This window comes from Polyodon spathula, chromosome 38 (assembly GCF_017654505.1).
Source record: "Polyodon spathula isolate WHYD16114869_AA chromosome 38, ASM1765450v1, whole genome shotgun sequence".
Lineage (NCBI taxonomy): Eukaryota > Metazoa > Chordata > Actinopteri > Acipenseriformes > Polyodontidae > Polyodon > Polyodon spathula.
The window spans coordinates 3,640,812-3,663,855 of NC_054571.1; the positions used below are offsets into that span (position 1 = coordinate 3,640,812).

The 23,044-nt window shown below is 40.0% G+C and overlaps 1 protein-coding gene across 1 annotated transcript; it reads left to right on the plus strand.

The window, feature by feature from the left end:
• The first annotated feature begins 5,610 nt into the window (after positions 1 to 5,610).
• Positions 5,611 to 19,391, plus strand: LOC121304477 (lectin-like). Its single transcript, XM_041235638.1, has 6 exons — positions 5,611 to 5,687; positions 6,985 to 7,059; positions 9,262 to 9,386; positions 11,704 to 11,844; positions 16,614 to 16,725; positions 18,103 to 19,391. The coding sequence occupies exons 2-6, from the start codon at positions 7,002 to 7,004 to the stop codon at positions 18,168 to 18,170; spliced, it is 504 nt and encodes a 167-aa protein (XP_041091572.1). The 5' UTR covers positions 5,611 to 5,687; positions 6,985 to 7,001; the 3' UTR covers positions 18,171 to 19,391.
• Positions 19,392 to 23,044: the final 3,653 nt, after the last annotated feature.

Sequence of the window (23,044 nt, forward strand, 5' to 3'; positions counted from 1 at the left end):
TAATAATGCTCATAATAAAGTAGAGAGACTTTTCAGTGTTGCTGGTAAAGTTGAAAGAAGCAAACAAAGGACACTTTTGAGAACTTTGTGTTTATTAAACGTAACAATCAAAATAAGTACAAATAATAAACTGTGACATATATAAATATATCATCATTTATGTCCGGGTTTCACAAACCTGGTCCTGGGGACCCACTGTGTCTGCTGTTTGTGTTCCAGTTCTCAAATATTACATTGGCCTCCCAATTGAGCTAACAATTAGTTACTTCATGCAATGTTAGACATAACTTGAAATCTCCAATTCTTTTGGCTGCTTTCACAATCCCTGATCAGCACTAATCTTGCACTAGCTTACCTGAGTTAACATTAGGTAGTCCTGGATTAGTGCTAATTGAGGCCTGTGCAGCCAGCCATTTAACAGCTACAAATAACACAGTGTAACACAATTTTTGTTCCTGGGTAGTAAGTGTTATTTCCTAATTGCTTATGCCTCAAAAGTATAGAAAATGGCTATTATTCCCCAAAAACTTTGAACATATGTAGTACGGGAAAGTGTTTGAAATGCATTTAACATTTGTCACACATTTGCATTTGTATTTAGTTTGGTAGTAAATGTATTGCATTTGCATTGAGCAAATTCATATTTGTATTGTATTGCATTTGCATTTAACTCTAAATGCATATGACCCCATGTATGTTTATATCACATTAAACATTGGCCTGAAACATTGGAACCATCATGCCTTTCACCATGAAACAACAACATAAATACTACATGACTGGATAGGACAGGATAAGAATCAACAAATACGCAGCCCACTCACACTCACAACTTCAATAATACATCAGAAACCAGAGACACAGACACAACCACACTATCAGCGATCTCCACACCAATCACAGCACGTTGAGAGTTACTATCGTGCAACTGTCCACGTAGCATCTCCTGGTCAACCACAGCCCGTTGACGGTTATTATTGTGCAACTGTCAATGTAAAATATTCAGAACGAAATCCACCCCTTGAGAAATACTGTCGTGCAACTGTCTGTAACACAAACCAGCAGAATCAGCATCGCAATAAGCCACAAGCCAGACCCCAACAGCACCAGGAACAACATCACTGGGTCCAACAGCTAAACAAACAAACTCAACATCAGGAAAATTACTTGTCATTTATTCACAACAGACAGAGCTTCAGGACATACTGAGCAAACTGCCCCCCCCCCCCCCCCCCAAAAAAAAAGCCTTGCCAGGTGACTTGGAACTCCACATCCTGGTATGCAGTGCACCAAAAAAGTCCAAAACTGTTTGGGAAGACATTGTGGATGTCAAGAGCAAAATTACTGTGGACAACAGGAATGACCAGTTATCTTCCATTATCACACACCAAGGACAGGGTGCTACTTCAGGACACTGATGCAAATGATGCCCTCATTGAAGTTAAACCATGGCCAACAAATGGAAAGGACATGGATATGGCTTTTTATGAAGAGATCTAATGCTTTACAAATGCCTTACATTAAACACCTCTATAACAAGGAGAATAATGTTTTTCAGCATTAAAATGTGTTAGTATACTACCCTTTAGCACTGACATGCATCTGTACCTTTTTTAATCATTCATAACACTGTTGTTTTGTAGCTACGTAAATATCAATACCTACCAATATATACATATTGTTTTCACCACTGATGGACGTACATTTACAACTAAAAAACTAATATGTTTACACTTTCCACAGTGTTATAAAGTCCCTTATATAATAATCTTTATTTTTATATAGCACCTTTCATAGTGGAGCACCAACACAAAGTGCTTTACAAGATACACAACTAGGGTGTGTGCACTATGCATCAGCTGCAGAGTCACTTACAACAACATCTCACCCCAAAGACTCGCACAAGGAGCAGTGACAAGACACAGCACAAGGAGGTTCAGTGACTCGCTGAGGTCACACAATGAGTCAGTCTGGATTTGAACCGGGTACCTCCTGGTTACAAGCATGTTTCTTTAACCATTGGACCACACAGCCTTATACCATTATTTTACTTATTTTCTCATTTCTGTTATATTACTCCTGTAAGTGATATCTATAACAAAAACACTGTCAGTGTAAAAAAACAAGTTTAAAAAAAACAACAGCTGTTTAAAGTGGTGACATCAAAACACAAAAGCCCAAGTTAGGAGAAGCAATTGGGGCAACCTTGACAAGCATCAAGCAAACAGGCACAATTGGAAAGGTGCTGGGGCCCAACATTCATACAATTGTTGCTTCTAATTTGGCTTCTTTTTTTTCATCGCTCCACTTTACATTGAAATGCTCTTTGTAGAACTTCAAGGGGATTGTGAGCATTCCCTTATCAGCTCAAAAGTCACACCTGCAACAAAAACATTGACAACGCACAACCAAAAAAAGAAATGCTCCAACACCCAGCCCTGGATCTGCAATGCCTGCCCCATCAACTGTCACTTCCCATACCCTTACTGCATTCTCATTATCCCTTGCACTCGCTGCCATTATTGGTCTTGTCCATCATCTTCATTGTTGGAAATATATTGCTTCATGCTCTCTCAGGTATTCTTGTATGTATGGGCAAAATGTCTGTCCATGTGTGTCCTCATCTACCTGTGCCTTACCTGCATGTTGTCCGTGTGTCTTCCCAAAGCATACTTGCCTGCACCTGTGATGATGCCTCTCCCATTCCCTGTCTGGCTGTCTCTCTGTAGTAGTGCTTGTCAGGATAACCAACAACACTTCAGTCTGGGTTGAGCACTTTCCTTGGCATGTGTGTCTCAGCATCGTTATTCTGGTTACAACCCAGCTGAGAAGGGAATGGTCACAAAACACTTGAAGTTGTACAATGAGCATTTCAATATAAAGTGGAACGATCAAAAAATGAAGCCGAGTCAGAAGCAACAATTGTGTCAATCTTGGGACCCAGCACCTTTCCAATTGAGCCTGTTTGCTTTATGCTTGACAAGGGCTTTTGTGTTTGATATCACCACTTTAAACAGCTGTTGGGTTTCTTAATTGATAGAATAGGTTCTACAAATACTTGAACTAGTGCCTGTAAAGTATGTAAATACATGGACAAAAGTAAAAATAGCAATGCTGTTTATGGACTAGTCTGTGAAAAATGTGATGAAATGAAATATGTTGGCGAGACTGGAACAACTTTATATAAAATAATTCAGAACCGCCTTTTATTAATTAGAAATAAAAAATGAATGAACCAATAGTACAGCACTTCACCCGTCAAGGACATACATAAATGATGCAAAGTTTGTAGTCTTAGAACAGCTAAAATTAGACAATGCGACATATAGAAGAATAAAAGAAAGTAAATGGATAAATAGACTGAACACGATTATGCCAGCGGGACTCAACAGAAAAGAAATGTTTGTTCCAGGCAGTCTCTAGCCTGTGTGAAACGAGGCTGCACAGTGAAGAGTGAGAGAAGGGGTAATGCAAATGAGGGAATATGGACATTTCAGCATTACAAGAGCCAATCAAATCGCGTGAAAGCACAAAGCAGGCGGAGCTCATTTGCATACAAACTCCAGATTTAGCTGGCCAGTTAAATATTTAGCTAAATCTTAAATCCTTAACAAGATTTAACATTTAGTTAAATATTTAGCTAAATGTTAAATCTTGTAACTAGATTTATAAATTATATCTGAATGTACACATTTAAAAAAAAGTATTTATTTATTTTCACAACATTTATAAATCTGGGGAAAAAATACAAGATTTAAGCTAAATCTGGGAAAAAAAATAAATGCTTTTTTTTTTTTTTTTTTTTACACATGGCATCCCATAGTTCTTACTGATGCATTGTATAGTTTTAACATTACTTCCCTCAATTTAAATTCAACACTTTTCATTATATATCCAAGTATTCTGTTGGCCTTTTTAATAGCTTTCATCACATTGTCTAGAAGAAGATATTATTGTGTCAACAAACTTTTTCATAGGTCCCTGTGACAGAGAAAAAATGAATCTTGGTTACAAATCTCCCTCCCGACCTGTGAGGGCACAGTGTAAAGGGAACAGAGTGCCCCGGACTGGATGGTCTGACAATTCATTCCAGGGAAAGGTGGAAGTTGGCCATCTAGAAAGGGGGAAAGGGGGGTACACCAAGTCATCACCCTAGAAGGGAAGCGATGTGGCAACCACAGATTGGAGGAGAAACGGTTGCACTCGTTAACCAAGGGGGTGTGACTGACGGTACAAAAGGGGATGTGGCTAAGTATTCTGTTCCTTTGTTATGGTTGCGAGCAAACCAAAAGGAGAACCAATAACGTACCATGAGTGTTTAGTGTTTTGTTTGTTTGTCATGTCTAATTATACTTGTTTGTTCTTCTTAGACAGCTAACATGATCCAGAGCTGTCGCTGAAGGCCAGCACCAAACCTGGACAACACTTCACCACTATGCCAGATTTCAAAGCAAGTGCGGGCAATTTTATTTGGGGCTTTTATGTTTTAAACAAATCACAGGGTTTTTTTTTTTCAAGGCAAAGGAGGCTGAATGACTGAGCAAGCTGCAAAAATGCATTTTGTCACAATAAAATAAATCAAAGTACTATATTAACCCATGTTTTCCTGGGTGTTTAAATCTGTGTTTCTGCTACAGTCACGAGTTCAAAGTTAAATTTAGCCTTTTTCCTTGTAAACTTGGTTGTTTTTCTGAAAGGAGACTCCACCTATAGCTCTCTCATCTTTGTTCCCTGTTATTTTCTTTTGAACTCCTCCTCTCCTGCCTCCACCTTGCCTTATCCAGGGGGAAGGTGGCCCCGTGTGCCAATTTTCTGATGCTGGTTTAGTTATAAATTGTTTTCAAATTTTCCTAGTTCAGCCAGTATAGGGGGGCTATAGCGTTCCAAAGGACAAGGCCATAGGCCAAAGCACTTTATGTTATTGTACGGTCATAAATCTATTGGATCATTTAGTGGATGTCTCCTTTCTGAAATGCGTAGTACCGTTCTAAATCCTTTCAAACTATAACAATGAGCATTGCATTACTGTGCTGTATCCGTGTATTCTCCAGATTGAGGCTGTGAACATTTATTAACCATCAAAAACTCATCTTCAGAGTCACTGACATTTCAGATGTATGAACACCCTCCATTCCCAAGGTGTTCACAACTATGAGGTTCTACTCTATTTGCAGAATTAACTGTTACATTTAGACTTTTGCGGTTCCCAAAATATGAGTTATCATAACGGTACAGTTAGAGAAAATTAAAATGGGTAGATGCCACTTAAAAAAATGCTCCAAAAAATTTACAAAATAGCCTGTCCTCAAGTGAGTTAAACCAGACAGGCATGGCAAACTTTGAAGCCCTGGTTAACTGCTTTAGGAACCAGAAGTAACATGAATACCAAACATGTGAAGCGCCCCCGTTGTGTCGCTAGCATGACGACCAACAGGAAAAGTTTTGTATTCTGGTAAAAACTACAAGAAAACAAAGTCGAGCCAACAAACATTTCAGCTGTTGCCTTTTCAATGGTTTACCTTATTTGGAAGTGTTTAGAAAGTCTTGAGATGCTGGGTGGAGTTTTGATTTATGAATATGCAGTTTGAAAGTTCCTCATTGATTAGGATATAAAAAGGCTGGCTTGGAGGCAGCCATGATCTGCTGTCGAGAATCACACTGAAAGAACGGTTGACGACCCACCCCAGGTAAGAAATACTGGATTTAAATTTGTCTCTTAATAAATTTAGAGTGAACTGATATTGAAACATTGGGATATCTCCTATGGTTTTACCGCCAGTATTTTATAAAGAGATTGGTCTTCAAAGGGGAAATCGTAACAAGAACAGCAGATCAATACTGAAGCACCTTTACGAACGTCCTGCTCAAATTTCAAATTCAAATCTTCAAATTTCTTTGTTTACCCAGCTCCCTGGAGATATAGATCTCAAATTTCAAGGGGTTCCTGGCAAGATCCAATAGCAAAAATCAACAGCAAAAGAGACATGGATATTTACAGGATTTGCAACCTTGCTCAGATTTATAATAAATATTTCATTTTAAACTCAGTGTTAGCTCTGAGTTTGGAACTGTTGACAGTTGCCTGGAGTTAACATCATCAGTCAATCAGCGCATGTTGCCAAGCAACTGTAAGCAGGGTGGAGCTCACCCAGGTGTTGAAGGCGGAACTTAAAAGATTTTGTTATAACAGGGAGTCGTTTGAATTGATAGAGAAAAGCGTCCATGTTTTGATTGCGTTCCTTTTGCAATTATTGTTGATGATTTCAAGTACATATTTTGACAAATGCATTTGTATAATCTGTCAAAGGCATTTGCATTTACATTTGTAAAGTCTCAGTTGTGCATTTCTATTTAGATTTCAATGTATTTGTATACATGCATTTGCATTGGTAAGACTTACAGGTATTGGCGCTTGCGTTTAAATGCAACTCCACTGTGGTTCCAGTTGGAAACGATTCAGTTCCTTCAACATGCCTTCGTAACACATTCATTTTAGTCCATCTGCTTTTCGTTGAGACTCAAAAAAAGTATTTTTGCAATGAAAGTGTTTTCTTCTTAACCTAGTTTAGTACCAGAGTTCATTTTTTTAATGAAAATCCATGTGTACTGTGTGGTTCTTTCCAAACTGCACACGTGAGACCTGTGTAGGGAGAGGTGCAGGACAGGCGAGAGTTACAGCATTGTTATGGCAGCTACAATATCTTTAACCCTTTGCAGATGGTCCATTACAATTCTGATCGAAAATATACAGTAGAGTGCAAATTCATTAGAAATATTCACAGTGGAAACTTCAGGGATGACACCCCAGTGAAACACCAGTGGAGATTATTTTTATTTTTATTTGGTGCAGCGGGACAGTGGTGTGAAAATTGAACTTCTCTCAACATAACCATAACATTTAGGTTTGCTAAATATGTTCTGGAAGTACTGAAACCAAAAAGTCAAAAAGCTAACCTTGGATTTAATTCCCACTTTTCTCCCCAGTCCTGCGTAGAAGCAAAATGAAGGCGTTTTTTCTTCTTTGTCTGCTTTGCAGTTTGAGACTCATCTTGGCTTTTGGTAAGCAAAGAGTTACCAGACTTTCAGAGTGAAACAAATAGGACATTTATCTGTTATCTATAATTCATTACTGCTGTACCAACTGTGAAGCAGTCAATTACAAAGTTACATTATTTATTATTATTATTATTATTATTATTATTATTATTATTATTATTATTATTATTTGTACTACTTCTTGATACCATGTAAAACGCTTTGAGATACTGGCGTGTGGAAGGCACTATATAAACACAATAAAATAAAAACCGAAATGGTTAACCCAAGACCCTACTTCAGATAGAAAGAGTAGGACGACAGTTAAAATGAACAAATGGAAAGTATGACTCACTTTTTTAATACAAAGAGTTAAAAATAAGGGTCCGGTAATTTCAGGGTGGTCTAGTCTTTCACCGAACACGTGAATTGCGCCCCAAGTTTCCACTCGGCGTGAAAATAGGACGTGGCACCTCAGCAGAACACGTCTTTTGAATTGATGGCAGCGCAAAGTTAAAACGTTTAGCAAACGTCGAATAAAAGTGAATAATAACTACAGAAAAAGTTCTAAACTGGAAGATTTGACCACATTCAGCCAATGCTATGGATCATGTGTCGTTTTTAAAAGCCATCTACAATATGTTTACTGTCAATTGCTTTTAGATTACGCACCATAAAAGGTCTATAATGTTTTTAAATCTTTTTTTTTTTTTTTTTTTTTACTGTCTCTGCTGTTTGAAATTGGAGATTTGCCAGCTCTTTCAGAAAGTGGAGTGCTTTCAAACGGGGGTACACTACACCTTTACTGGGGGGGGGGGGCATCGGGGCTGAAGCCAGCCCTTCATCTGATAACACCGAGGTATTTATTTTTAAGGTCATCATACCGCAGAAATGCTTTACCGTCCCGTCCCTACTCCCAATGACAGAAGATTTCATTTATTTGCATCACGGCAGAACCTGTCCAGATATTTTTTGGCCATTTACTCCGACAAAATGGTCCAAATGAATATCAATGGATAATTATTGGGGGGGGGGGCTCACACCACCCCACTTTCACCACTGCTTTTAACATCGTTTAATAGTGAAACCACAGTAGCGCGCAAATAGACATTAACAAAAAGGATATTGTAAAATTCTCAAGTACAAGCAGCGTACAGATGTGATACATAGCTGTTGGAACTTTATAATTCATTAAGAATGTTCACTTTTATAAAACAAACGTGCCCTTGAACTTGTACCAGTAAGTAACTTCTTGTATTGAACACTGCTGGTGTTACCTTTTTAAGCATTCTGTTTCCCTAGGAGCGGTCTGTTGCATCTGCTATTAAGAGACTCACACCGGCGTTTTGGAGATGTATTAACTGGGTGTATTAACTCAGTTATTAGTGAGTTTGGCACGTCATTGGGTGAATGACGTTTCCAGCAATAAACCCAGTATACTTTATTCAAGAGGCCGGCTTGCATTTATCCAATAGCATCATGAATGAGAGAACACGGGGCTTTGACCTCATCGTTCTTTTTCTTCAGATAAATTATACATTGTGCTTAATGCAGGTATTTTTAAAAGCGCGGCGATGGTTTATAACAAACTCCAAAATGAGTTTCCACTGTGTCTCATTTTATGCTAATAACGTGTCTTGGTGGGGCTAAAAGTGGAAGAAATAATGGCAAGTAATATTTGGGGGGGGACGGGGGGCAAGCCAAGATCTGTGGGGGTCAACTGCCCCAGCCAGGTAACAGAAGACGCCGATGATGTGCCTGAACCCTCAGACCAGCCAAATTAACACAATCCTGAGAGTGTAAAACTACAGCCTCATAACCCGATCCTTTCTGCCAGAGCCCTAAAATAAGGAGGTAGACTTGCGTTTAACAATGCGTTTAACACAATACAAACAAACAATGCGTTTAACACAATACAAACAAACAATGCGTTTAACATAATACAAACAAACAATGCGTTTAACACAATACAAACAATGCGTTTAACATAATATAAACAATGCGTTTAACACAATACAAACAAACAATGCGTTTAACACAATACAAACAATGCGTTTAACACAATACAAACAATGCGTTTAACACAATATAAACAATGTGTTTACATAATACAAACATTGTGTTTAACATAATATAAACAATGCGTTTAACACAATACAAACAATGCGTTTAACCCAATACAAACAATGCGTTTAACATAATATAAACAATGTGTTTCTCTTTTAGTCCCTGGACCTCTCCCAGCAGAGGAAAATGAGCCGTGTGACATCGAAGCATTGAGCAACTGCACCAAAATCGGATCCTGGTGTTACCAGTACTTCCCAGGGCCCCTGTCTTTTTATTCTGCCAATGTAAGAATCTTGATTCTGTCTGTCAGTCTGACTGCCTGTCTGTCTGTCTGTGTGTGTGTATGTGCGTGTGTGTCAGTGTGTGTCAGTGTGTGTGTCTGTGTGTGTGTGTGTGTGTCAGTGTGTGTCAGTGTGTGTCAGTGTGTGTGTGTCTGTGTGTGTGTGTGTCTGTGTGTGTCTGTGTGTGTCAGTGTGTGTCTGTGTCAGTGTGTGTCTGTGTGTGTGTGTCAGTGTGTGTCAGTGTGTGTCAGTGTGTGTGTGTGTGTGTGTGTGTGTGTGTGTGTGTGTGTGTGTGTGTGTGTGTGTGTGTGTCAGTGTGTGTGTGTGTGTGTGTCAGTGTGTGTGTGTGTGTGTCAGTGTGTGTCTGTGTGTGTCAGTGTGTGTGTGTGTCAGTGTGTGTGTCAGTGTGTGTGTGTGTGTGTGTCTGTGTGTGTGTGTGTGTGTCAGTGTGTGTCTGTGTGTGTCAGTGTGTGTGTGTGTGTGTTGTGTTGTCCCCCAATATGTGTTATTATTTGTGTGTGTCAGTGTGTGTCAGTGTATGTGTGTGTTGTCATTATTATTATTATATCCGTTAACCCCATCTCTCTGAATAGTGATGTAACGTAGAGCCAGCGATTTCATGTAAATTACAAAATTGAGAACTGCATGCTGTGCTTATTTTTCTCCTTAGCGGTCCATTTTATTCAGCGCTGTTTATTTTACACTCTCTCTCTCTCTCTCAAATAGCCATTTTGTAAATTCAAAGTAGAACAAGTGTAAAAGGGTCCATTTATTCAGCCCTTGTAATTTTTTAAAGTTACGCTTCTCCTTAGTATTTAATCGTGTTCTGCTCCAGTCGTTCTGAATGGTTCTGTTGCTCCCCCAATATCAAGTTCTTATTTGAAATCTGCCTTTACCCAGCTTTGAGCTGCTTTCAGCTTGTCTGGACAATCCTATGAGCCCTGAACTCTCAATCGGGGTTCTCTCCTCATCTCTCTCTCTCTCTCTCTCTCTCCTCTCTCTAAAGTCTCTCGTCTCTTGAAACATTCGAACAAACTCTGAATTTAAAACCGACTCTCTCTCTACTTCCCTCTCTATTGAGGAGGGAACTCTCTCTCTCTCTCTCTCTCTCTCTTATCTCTGAAATCTCTTTCTCTCTCTACTCTGTCTAACACAGGTGGAGAACTCTTAACTCTCTCTGTGTGATTTTGAATTATTGAACTTGGTGTGTGATTTCTAGAATATTTTTTTCACTTGGAAGTTGTGGGGTAAGATGTGTATATAAATGAAAAAAAAACAAAAAAAACAATTTTAATGCATTTTAATTCCAGGCTATAAGGCAACAAAAGGTGAACATTTTGAAAGGGGGTGTAGACTTTCTATAGGCACTATAGAAATATATATATATTTCTAGAATATTTTTTTCACTTGGAAGTTGTGGGGTAAGATTGTGTAGATAAATGAAAAAAAAACACTGTTCCCAAAACCTCTTGATGGTATTATTCCCTGGTAATACACACTCTGAGCCAGCAATTACTCTATTTACGTTATACGTTTCTGAAAATATAATATATGTGTGGTTAAAGTCAAGGGCTTATAATCCTACCTCAGCCATTGACTCATGGTGTGACCCTGAGCAAATCACTTTACCTCCTTGTGCTCTGTCCTTCAGATGACACATAAAACCCAGGTCCTATTGCAAGTGACTCTGCAGCAGCAGCTGTGATGCGCAGTTCAACCCCTGGACCCCCTGAGTTGCTTTGGATAAGATTGTCTGCTAAATCAGCAAAATAATAATAATAATAATAATAATAATAATAATAATAATAATAATAATGTATAGAGTAGTGTACACATTTATTACAGCATGTCATTGCTTCTGTAGTTTTGATTTGTTGAGCATGTGAAATCAAACCGCTGGAACTGAAAGCCCTGGGAAATTGTCAGAATAGACAAATCATTGATTGTCTAATTATACTGATGACTTTAATAAGCCACACATGCAATTCATGTCAAATAGGAAGAGAAAAGGAACACAGAGCCACAAGTGATAAAATGCAGGAGACTTTTTAGAAGTTGTTTAAGATGCCTAATTAAAGCAAAAAGTGGTCTAACATGGCTTGAGTCTTCGTTACACCAGAGGTTTTGAGAAAGTGCATAGATACAATGCCAAAAAGATGAACAAGCTGTTATTGATGCTAAGAGTGGTCATATTAAATATTCGCAATCAAGACTCTTTCAAATCGAGCTGTGTTCTCATTTGTGAGTTAGTTTCATGTAATATGAATGTGCAAAACTGTTTTGGGAAGCTCAGGTCCTCTGTCTTTTCTTCTATCTCTAGGAGTTTTGCAGAAATCGAGGGTGTGGAGGACGCCTGGCTTCAATCCACAGTTATAAGGAGAACAAATTGGTCTTTAAGCTTGTGCGTAAAGGGAGCCCCTCGTTGCAGAGAGCCTGGATTGGGGGGCTCAGGTTTCCCAAGGTAAAATGCCCTAACAAGGGGGGTCATGGAGACCCAAACTAGACTAGCTCCTGCCCCTTCTAAAAAAACAACAAAATACAAATCCCAAGACTGACTTCAACAGCAGTCAAAACTGATAGGACAATGGACAATAGCAGTCAAAACTGTGATAGGAAAATGGACAGTAACAAAATTGTGATAGGACAAAAATAACTGTGAATAGCATCAAAATGGACAATAGCAGTCAAAACTGTGATAGGACAACGGGCCACTAAAACTAACACCCAGTTAGCAGATTTCTGGGATGGAAATAAGACTCCTGTTGCACAGCAGTTTCACCCATTCCAGACATAGATTTCTGGTAACTGCAGTTAGACTGGACGGGATTACACTGTAACTGCAGTTAGACTGGATCAGGATTACACTGTAACTGCAGTTAGACTGGATCAGGATTACACTGTAACTGCAGTTAGACTGGATCAGGATTACACTGTAACTGCAGTTAGACTGGATCAGGATTACACTGTAACTGCAGTTAGACTGGATCAGGATTACAATGTAACTGCAGTTAGACTGGATCAGGATTACAACTGCAGTTAGACTGGATCTGGATCAGGATTACACTGTAACTGCAGTTAGACTGGATCAGGATTACACTGTAACTGCAGTTAGACTGGACTGGGATTACACTGTAACTGCAGTTAGACTGGATCAGGATTACACTGTAACTGCAGTTAGACTGGATCAGGATTACACTGTAACTGCAGTTAGACTGGATCAGGATTACACTGTAACTGCAGTTAGACTGGATCAGGATTACATTGTAACTGCAGTTAGACTGGATCAGGATTACACTGCAGTTAGACTGGATCAGGATTACATTGTAACTGCAGTTAGACTGGATCAGGATTACACTGTAACTGCAGTTAGACTGGATCAGGATTACATTGTAACTGCAGTTAGACTGGATCAGGATTACATTGTAACTGCAGAGACTGGATCAGGATTACACTGTAACTGCAGTTAGACTGGATCAGGATTACACTGTAACTGCAGTTAGACTGGATCAGGATTACACTGTAACTGCAGTTAGACTGGATCAGGATTACACTGTAACTGCAGTTAGACTGGATCAGGATTACACTGTAACTGCAGTTAGACTGGATCAGGATTACACTGTAACTGCAGTTAGACTGGATCAGGATTACACTGTAACTGCAGTTAGACTGGATCAGGATTACACTGTAACTGCAGTTAGACTGGATCAGGATTACACTGTAACTGCAGTTAGACTGGATCAGGATTACACTGTAACTGCAGTTAGACTGGATCAGGATTACACTGTAACTGCAGTTAGACTGGACCAGGATTACATTGTAACTGCAGTTAGACTGGATCAGGATTACACTGTAACTGCAGTTAGACTGGATCAGGATTACACTGTAACTGCAGTTAGACTGGATCAGGATTACACTGTAACTGCAGTTAGACTGGATCAGGATTACACTGTAACTGCAGTTAGACTGGATCAGGATTACACTGTAACTGCAGTTAGACTGGATCAGGATTACACTGTAACTGCAGTTAGACTGGATCAGGATTACACTGTAACTGCAGTTAGACTGGACTGGGATTACACTGTAACTGCAGTTAGACTGGATCAGGATTACACTGTAACTGCAGTTAGACTGGATCAGGATTAGACACTGTAACTGCAGTTAGACTGGATCAGGATTACACTGTAACTGCAGTTAGACTGGACTGAGATTACACTGTAACTGCAGTTAGACTGGATCAGGATTACACTGTAACTGCAGTTAGACTGGACGGGATTACACTGTAACTGCAGTTAGACTGGACTGACACTGTAACTGCAGTTAGACTGGATCAGGATTACACTGTAACTGCAGTTAGACTGGACTGGGATTACACTGTAACTGCAGTTAGACTGGACTGGGATTACACTGTAACTGCAGTTAGACTGGACTGGGATTACATTGCCTCCACCTCTAGGTCCCAATTTGAAAAGTTTTTAAGAGAAATATGATCTAGCACACTCATGTTTTTCATTTTCATTTTTCAGCTTTAGGTTAAAGGAAGCTCCCTGTCTCTATGCCTATCAGGGATAGAAGTAAGACTCTCATTACATAGCAGTTTGATCCCTTCCTGGTTTTACCTGTACACACTGGGGTTAACCAAGCTCATAATAAAACCTGGAATGGGAGTCTTTAGCCCTGTGGCAGGCTGGTGAGTGGATAAAGGCCCAGAGACAGTCTGTAGTTCAAAAAAATAACTATTTTATTATAAATAAACACAAAAATGAAAGGGCACAATGGCCAAAATAAAGGGATTTAAACACAAATAAAGCAAGACAAAAAGCAAAAATAACAATTTCCAGGCTGGGCATTGCCTTCACTGGATTCAAACTTTTTTTCAAACATACAAACAAACCACCAACCTTGCTTCCTCAGCTCCCTCTCCCAAATGAGAAGCAGAGGCCTCCTTTTATGTCAGGTAGCTGGTCGCTGATTGATCGTTAATTAACCTAATCAACTAATCAACCCCAGCCACCTGAACATAATAAACCCAGGCAGGTAGGGGAAATTAACCCCATCCCTGCCAATTTAAAAAGGGCAGAGCTTTGCTCTGCCACAAGCCCCTTTCACACAGACGAGTTATGATCGCTCAGAACCGGCAGTGATGCTGTATTTTGATCTGTGTGAATTGCCTTTACCGTCACAGAGACGTCATATTTTAAGTGAAGCGTCTCAACTCCTGTGTGAAAGGCTGTGCTGGCACTGAAGCGCTATAGCGGGCGTGGATTAAAAGTCAACTCCCCAGGTGACTGTATAGCGGACGTGCATCCCCACTTAAATATTTTTATTTCAATTTTCCACATATGTATGATTAATAGAGAGGACAAAGCGAGCACAGGGAAGTTTACCATTCTCCAGCACCATTCATTAAAAGATAAGGAATTGATATATATGTAACATTCCTTTTGTTTTTACCCGCGTTACTCTGCTTTACTTACTTGTTTTGTTTCCATTGCCGCTGTCATGAAAACGACCTGTTGACTGACAGGTTTGAAAGTTGTACCGCGTGATCCCTTTGGCTGTGTGAAAGGGTTATGACTGTATTATAGCTCTATAGATTGCGCAGTCTCGTGCCGTGTGATTGGGTATTCTAAAGAATTTCTTTAAAGTCTCTGAGATGGCTCAGAATCTGCATTTGTGTGTGAAAGTGGTGTTAGACCCTGTTCACACTTACAATTTAATTCATATGTGAACGAGCCAAAAAAGAAAAGGCAGCCCAGGGGCCAGTCCAGATTTAGGCCACCGTTTCGTTGCAGCCCAGGGCCTGCAATCCTGGACCAGGGCCAGCCTTTACATACGTATGAATGCAAAGCAGATTTAGGCCGCCTTTTCGAATCTCTTACCAATTTTATTTTCTATGACAACGCTGAAAAACACGTATTTTCTATGATGTCAGAGATTTTTTGGTTTTACAGTTGAGAAGGGGCAAAAAAACCACGCAAGGCTTTTTTGGTTTGTTTGAGAATAACCAAATCAATTCATGCACAATATATAAACATGAACACAGGCAGCTTTGCTTTGAATTTACGTAAACATGCCTGTCTAATGAAAGTGCTTATGGTATTCAAGTTCAGTTACCTCAGTATTCAGAGCTGTCCAAAGATGCCGAAAACAATAACAATCACCCCTAAAGATCGGATCAGCAAGGACGAATTTCACATCGATGGTGATGTACTGTTTTGTACGTCATGCAGCAAGGCTGTACTTTACACTCATAGGCAGATATGTACTTCATTCTGATCAACATTATTACTTTGCCTCACCTTGTAAAAAAAAAAGTCGCTAATAAGATATTGCGATTATTATTGTTAGTTATTCTACTGGCGATAGAGCAGTCGTTTATTATACATTGTGCATGTTGTTAAGCAAAGTCTATTTGATATGTGACAGCGTATTGCTGTGTTTAGATTAGGGCGCTTTCCTTAATGAAGTTGCCATAGCTACATGTGGACAGGGGTTTTATTCTAGCCATATCATGTTCGGTAATCTTCCAAGAGAAGGAGTAATGCTGATGCGCAGCCTTTACTTGCAATGGTTAAGGACTAGAGTATAATAAAGACAATTAATACAGCAACTAAACAATAGAATAGTTTACCAATCATGTTCGATCAGGAGGGAGCAGTAGCACTGTTACGTGATCAGTCGTGAGCTTGTCTTGTGAATGTCAGTCAATGTGTGCAACCCCACAGTCATTTGCAATCTGAGTGAAGTATCCATTACAAAAATAAATATTTATACCTGTCAACACTAGCAAGTTGCTGTTTCCTGTATTCTAAATGCCTCAATGTACTTGCGAGCATAATGTGATTGTGGGTAGGGAGCAAGCCCGGACCGTCAACCAGTTACACACCATAACAGGAAGTCAAAATATTCAATATGGGTGTTTTTTTTTTTTTAATATATACCATAAAATTGCTACTGTGCTGCATTGGAAAAAAAAACATATTAATAAGAAACATCTGTTACAAAAGGATTACTGTATAACCCGGTAGCTCTTCCATTCTGAGTGCAGGCTATCGTTCCATAAAAAAACACAAGCAGTGCGCCACATGTTAGGCCTGCTTTTCAGTCACAGGAGCCTTAAAAAGAGCAACGGGAACGGGGTTGCAGACCTAAATACGGGGCGGCCCGGTAGAGTGAATGCGATCTGGTCATTCCCTGAATGCTGATCTGATTTTTCTTTTCTTTTCTCAGTCTAACCTCTTCATATGGACTGATGGGACAAAATGGGATTATACCAACTGGGCACCAGGCCAGCCTGACAACTGGCATAACGACGAGGATTGTGTTCATTTCACCCAATGCCGTGAGTGTCTTTCTGAAGCCAGGCGCCCCCTGGTGTCTGTCCTTTATTGTCGCAGTTTAAAGTGACTTTCAAGATTCTAAAGTCCTGTTGGCTTCTAGAGGGCATCCACAACTACTGAACACTCAATAGAGCTGAATTTCGAAATACCAAATATCTTTCTCAGCGTCTTCAGTGTAAAATCAATGACAAATGTTTCCACTAGTAATCTCTCTCATTATTTTCAGTGTGAATTCAATGAGAAACAACTAGAAGTGTTTCTCAGTGTCTTCAAATTTTCCAGTATTGAATTTATATTAGCTTTTCTAAAAGCCTTCAGAGGGCAGATCAATAATTTTAGTGGGTCTGTGATGTTTAAATACGTTATTTTAAGTTGGCCACACTGACCTCTTGTGGAGTGGAGCAGGGATGGAAATAACACTCCCGTTGCACAGCGGTTTGATCCAATCCTGGTTTCACTAAGAGTTTAATAAGACACACCTAAGCTTGTTACCTATACACACTGTGGCTAACCAAGCTCCTAGTGAAACTGGCCTTAAAAAATATATTTTAAATATATTTAAGGAATCATATGATCCATATATTTCATACACCAAAACCTTTTTGTAGTATGAAAATATGAATCATATAATTCCTTAAATATTTTAAATATATTTTCTTTCTGTATGTGTGTGATGCAATAGGAGTCTTATTTCCATCCCTGCCCAGTAGCATATAGAATATTGTAATATACCATATGTAGGGCTGTGTTTTTCTTAACTGTAATAAAATCGCTTATTTCATGGTCTAAAAATAGGTATTTCAAGATAATTCACGATTAAATGTAATATTTATTAAAGCAGAAAATAACGTTGTTGCTTTTAAAATTGATCGTTTTCTCTTTAGTGTTATTATACAACAAATGTTCCTAAATATTTAAAAGCTTACCAGAAAACAATCAATGCAAAACTGCACAGTATTTCAGATTTTATGTCCATCTTTGAAAGACATTCTGTTTTCGCCATCAGTGAATTATCAAACAAAATAAAAACATAAATACATGTAAAAATAACAACAGACATGTGAAACGTCCCCTTGTACTGGACACAGCAAATCTTTAGCAGAAATATTGCAGATCTTTGCTGCAGCTGGTGTCTATTTTGTTGAAGATGGTTTAAAGTAATGGTGCAGCTCTGTGCAGTGTGTGCTCAGTCATTAACTGGAGCAAACTAAACCAGCTGCCAGGTTCTTGAATGCAGTCTAACAGGCAGTGTGTAAGGCAAGCATGTTCTGCATTTATTTTGAAGTGATAACATTTTATTATATGTAGACTATATTTTAGGAAATGGGAATTTTTCACAGGGAACAACATATTACATGCTTTGACTCGTTCCCCTGCAGATCCCTCGCTTTGGAACGACCTGAGCTGCTCTACTCCGCAGGGTTTTGTCTGCAAATTTCACCACTGAGTCTGAAGACAAGAGGGGAGACAGCACTTTTACTGCTTTTACAGCTTTCTGCTTGATGGAACTAAATAAATAAATAGTCCTGCAGTGGTACAGTAGGAGGTGTAAGAATACACCACGTTATCCATGAGTCACAACACTTTCTTTACATCATACAGTAGTCGGCACATTTATTAGGTAAGACTCTGCGAAACCAGCCCTAATGCTAACCAGAATGTGTGAAACCAGCCCTAAATTACAATGTTTCATTCATAGCTTCAAGACACTCGAAACCACCAGTAGCTGAAATATTCGTCTGCTTGACTTAAAGGTTTTGCCCTGCATTGTAAAATCAGTTTCAAAGATCACTAGGCTATTAACAATGACAGGGTGACTGCAGTCCAAGTCATCAGCCTTAAAGGGCTGCGTTGTCGTATTATTGAACAGAACAGAACTGAACAAACCCTTAAACCCTGTTCAGTATTATATTTCATTAATGAATCTGTTTTCATTTACTTGATTTCATTTATTATATATATTTTTTCTTTTACAAAAATAAGAGATTAATGCATGGGGTCGTGTGTGATATGAGAATGCCAACCTGGGGGGGGCAGGATGCTACATAATCCCAGAGGACGAAGGCCGCGGGGGCATTCAATTCTCATTTATCTCACACTAGCCCATGCACTGTTTTTTATATAATCTCTGGTGAGCAATATATATATATATATATATATATATATATATATATATATATATATATATATATATATATATAGATATATATATGGAAATCATCATCAATCAGATCATCATCTTTATAATGCAGTATCTACATTTTCGTACGTTTGATAATGTTTTTTGTCTTAGCATCCTGTTATTCTGTTTGGTTCAGAAAAGCTATATAACAACATTTAAAAAAAAAGCAATCCAGCATATTAAAAAATACTGTATTAGTTAAAAAATGTTCATGTTCTTTTTGTATCCAGTGAATGATGTCAGATGCAGGGTTTCCTTTCCTTTCTTTGGAAGGCGCTCGTGTCAGACCTGTGCACTGTAGCTAACAGGAGAGCAGGGCAGCTGGAGAGCGCGGTATTGTTTGGTGAGCTACAATCTCTGAGGCTTTGGTATCGTTTTTACCCCCCCCCATGTCAAGTATTGTGTGTGTGTGTGAGGTTCTACACTGTATCGCAGTCAGGACTTGCAAAGCCTATAATGCAATAAAGCTTTTTAAAGCATCTCAAATCATTGTGTGACTGATTTCATCAACCAGAATTTCTCAAAAGAAAGAACTGTGTTTGTATACCTTGACTGGCAAAAGCGGTAAAATCAAAAGGTGATTCCCCCCCTTATTACAATACATGGTGCTAACTAAATAACTCTAGTGCAGAGATGGTAAGAAGACTCCTGTTGCCCAGCAGTTTCACCCGTTCCAGGTTTTACCAGGAGCTTGATCAACCTCAGTGTGTGCAGGTAGCAAGCTCAGGTGTGTCGTATTAAACTCACAGTGAAATCAAGAACGAATCGAACTGCATCATTGTGACTGTAGTTTAATATCTAGACTGGACTGTACTGGAATTACATCGTAACTGCAGTTAGACTGGACTGTGCTAGAATTACATTGCAGGGATGGCAATAAGACTCCTGTTGCACAACAGTTTCATTCCAGGTTTCACTACAAGCTTGATTCAACAGGAAAAGCCAACAGGTAACCCCAACCTGACCCTTCACTTCCCCTCACTGAGAAAAATACCTAAGCTTTACACTTCCAAGTCCCCCCATTGCTTCTCCCCAGGACAGGCCTTGCCTACCTGCAGCAGCTCCAATAAACCCTTCAGAAAACTCTCTCATGTAAATATCTGAAGCCCTGCACCTGTAAATAATGTTTGTTTCATTCTGATTGTGTATTATTTTGAATTAGAGTTTTGCAGGGATGCGGTTAGCATGTGCAGAATGTGTCCTACTCTTAACTGATTAGTCGTTGATAATTATGCCCAGTCCCACGGTATAAAAGAGGAGCTCGGAGACAGCTCTCTGGTTAGTTTAGGGCAGGGTGTCTTCTGGTTTTCATTCCAAGCTGAGCACTCAGTTACTTAATTGAACCCTTAATTGAACTAATAGTTTGCTTAATGACACCTTTTTAATTGTTTTCAGCTGTGCTGCTGTTGATGGAGCTCATATCTCCAGTACAGTACAGTTAATGCTGTAGCTTGCAGTGCTGCCTATCTCCACCACAGGGAGACAAAGAGACAGGGAGCGATTTTCACTGTGCTGAAGTTAATGGATCTCAGACCTCCAGTACAGCACAGTACAGTACAGTTAATGCTGTAGCTTGCAGTACTGCCTATCTCCAGCAGAGAGAGACAAAGACACAGGGAGCTATTTTCACTGTGCTGCGGCCTACTGTTGAAATCAACTACTGCCACATGCCCCTTGGACCCCTGGCCGACTAATCTTGTCCGTCTCTGTGCTTCTGATCTTGCTCCTTCCATTATGCACACTCTCAACCTGTCCCTGGACTCAGAATCGGTTCCTGCTGCCCTCAAACTTGCCCAAGTAACACCGGTACTCAAAAAACCCTCCCTTGGCCCGGCTGTTTGATCTGATTTCCATCTCATCTCCAATCTCCCTTTTCTCTCCAAAACTCTTTAAAGGGTTGTAGCCAATCAGCTGATGAAACACCTCATGGATAACAATATGCTTGAATCTCTACAGTCTGGCTTCCGGCCGCATCACAGTACTGACACTGCTCTGCTCCGGATGTCATCTTACCTGTCTGGACACATGCAGTCTGTTTTCTATGCTGGATGCAGTGGTGTTGCAAACCCAGTAACTTGTGGTGCCCCTCAAGGGTCTGTTCTTGGACCTCTTCAACATCTACATGCTTCCCTTGGGTCACCTCATCCACCAACACAGCCTCATGTTTCACTCCCATGCAGATGAAATCCAGCTCTACTTAAAACTCGACCCTGGAAGCCCCTCTGCCATGGTCTGGCGCTTGACTTGCATTCAAGACATCGAGGCCTGGATGTCTGCCAATTTTCTTCAGCTCAACTCTAACAAATCTGAACTCCTTCTAGTAGGATCTAAAACTCAACTTAAGAATCAAAATATAGCTGCGCTGAACCTCAGAAACTGTCTGCTGCTGCATTCCCCCCACAGTATGAAGCCTTGGTGTACTTCTGGAACGCAACCTCTCCTTTGATGCCCACATCTCCTCTGTTGTCAAATCTTCCTTCTGCCGCGTAACATCTCCGAAGTCCATCCCTACCTTTCCCTCCCGGATGCGGAGATACTCTGTCATGCATTTGTACAGCACTCGAGTTCTGACTAGCTGCTCCCCCCCCCCCCCCGTCTTGCAGCACTGGCTACCTGTAGGGTTCAGGATTATTAAAAAAAATTCTCCTGCTCACCCAGTGCCCTTCATCACACAGGTCTGAGTACCTCCTCAACCTGCTGTCAGTCCCTGCCTGCAAGCTGAGGTCCTCTACTCTGGACTGCTTGTTATCCCCAAGCAAAAGTGCACCACACTTGGAGTTCTCTATACTAGACTGTATCGAATTAGCTGCTCTCAGATCCCCAGTACTCCGACTGAACTCTCTCCCAGCTAGACTGTATTGAATTAGCTGCTCTCAGATCTCAAGACCCACTGAGTTCTCTCTTGCTTTCCATGCTCTTTAATTAGCTGACATCTCAGATGTGTCAGTGCTACTTCTGATTTTTCACTGTATCTTATTCCTGATTCTATAGTGTATAAACGCATCCGCAATGTTTAGAATTGTCACATCCTGGCCTTGTATTTTGCATTGAGTTTTCACTATACTAGACTGTATTGAATTAGCTGCTCTCAGATCCCCAGTACAGCACAGTTGTATTGTTTTTCACTGTATTTTATGTATTTTGCATTGTTTTTCACTGTATCTTGTAAAGCACTTTGTGCTGGTGGATCCACTAGTAAAGGTGTTGAGTAAAATAAAGATTGATTGATTGAATAACTGCAGACAGTCTAAATAGCTCCCTGTCTTTGTGTATCCCCTTTGTGGAGATAGGCAGTACTGCAAGCTATAGCATTAACTCTACTGTCACTGTGCTGGGGACTGAGATGCATTTACTGTGTTCTATTAGCTGGCTCTCAGATCCCCAGTACAGCACTGAGTTCTCTATACTAGACTGTATTGAATTAGCTGCTCTCAGATCCCCAGTACAGCACTGAGTTCTCTATACTAGACTGTATTGAATTAGCTGGCTCTCTGATCCCCAGTACAGCACTGAGTTCTCTATACTAGACTGTATTGAATTAGCTGCTCTCAGATCCCCAGTACAGCACTGAGTTCTCTACACTAGACTGTATTGAATTAGCTGCTCTCAGATCCCCAGTACAGCACTGAGTTCTCTATACTAGACTGTATTGAATTAGCTGCTCTCAGATCCCCAGTACAGCACTGAGTTCTCTACACTAGACTGTATTGAATTAGCTGCTCTCAGATCCCCAGTACAGCACTGAGTTCTCTATACTAGACTGTATTGAATTAGCTGCTCTCAGATCCCCAGTACAGCACTGAGTTCTCTACTATTGAATTAGCTGCTCTCAGATCCCCAGTACAGCACTGAGTTCTCTATACTAGACTGTATTGAATTAGCTGCTCTCAGATCCCCAGTACAGCACTGAGTTCTCTACACTAGACTGTATTGAATTAGCTGCTCTCAGATCCCCAGTACAGCACTGTTTCTCTAAACTGGACTAGGCTGCAGGACTATTTATATCCACTTGGGGGAGACAAAGACACATGAAAGGTCCTCTCAGCAAGTATATTGCGAGCAACCGACAGCAAACTTGATCCAAAGCAGCAGATGACTTATGCGCTGGATCCTCCATAGACACTGCGGTTGATTTAGCC

Excerpts from the sequence above, each read along its gene's own strand:
- LOC121304477 (XM_041235638.1), top strand. The coding sequence starts at position 7,002 with ATGAAGGCGTTTTTTCTTCTTTGTCTGCTTTGCAGTTTGAGACTCATC. Across the intron at positions 7,060-9,261 it reads GAGACTCATCTTGGCTTTTG|TCCCTGGACCTCTCCCAGCA; the intron begins GTAAGCAAAGAG and ends TTTCTCTTTTAG. Across the intron at positions 16,726-18,102 it reads TGTTCATTTCACCCAATGCC|ATCCCTCGCTTTGGAACGAC; the intron begins GTGAGTGTCTTT and ends GTTCCCCTGCAG.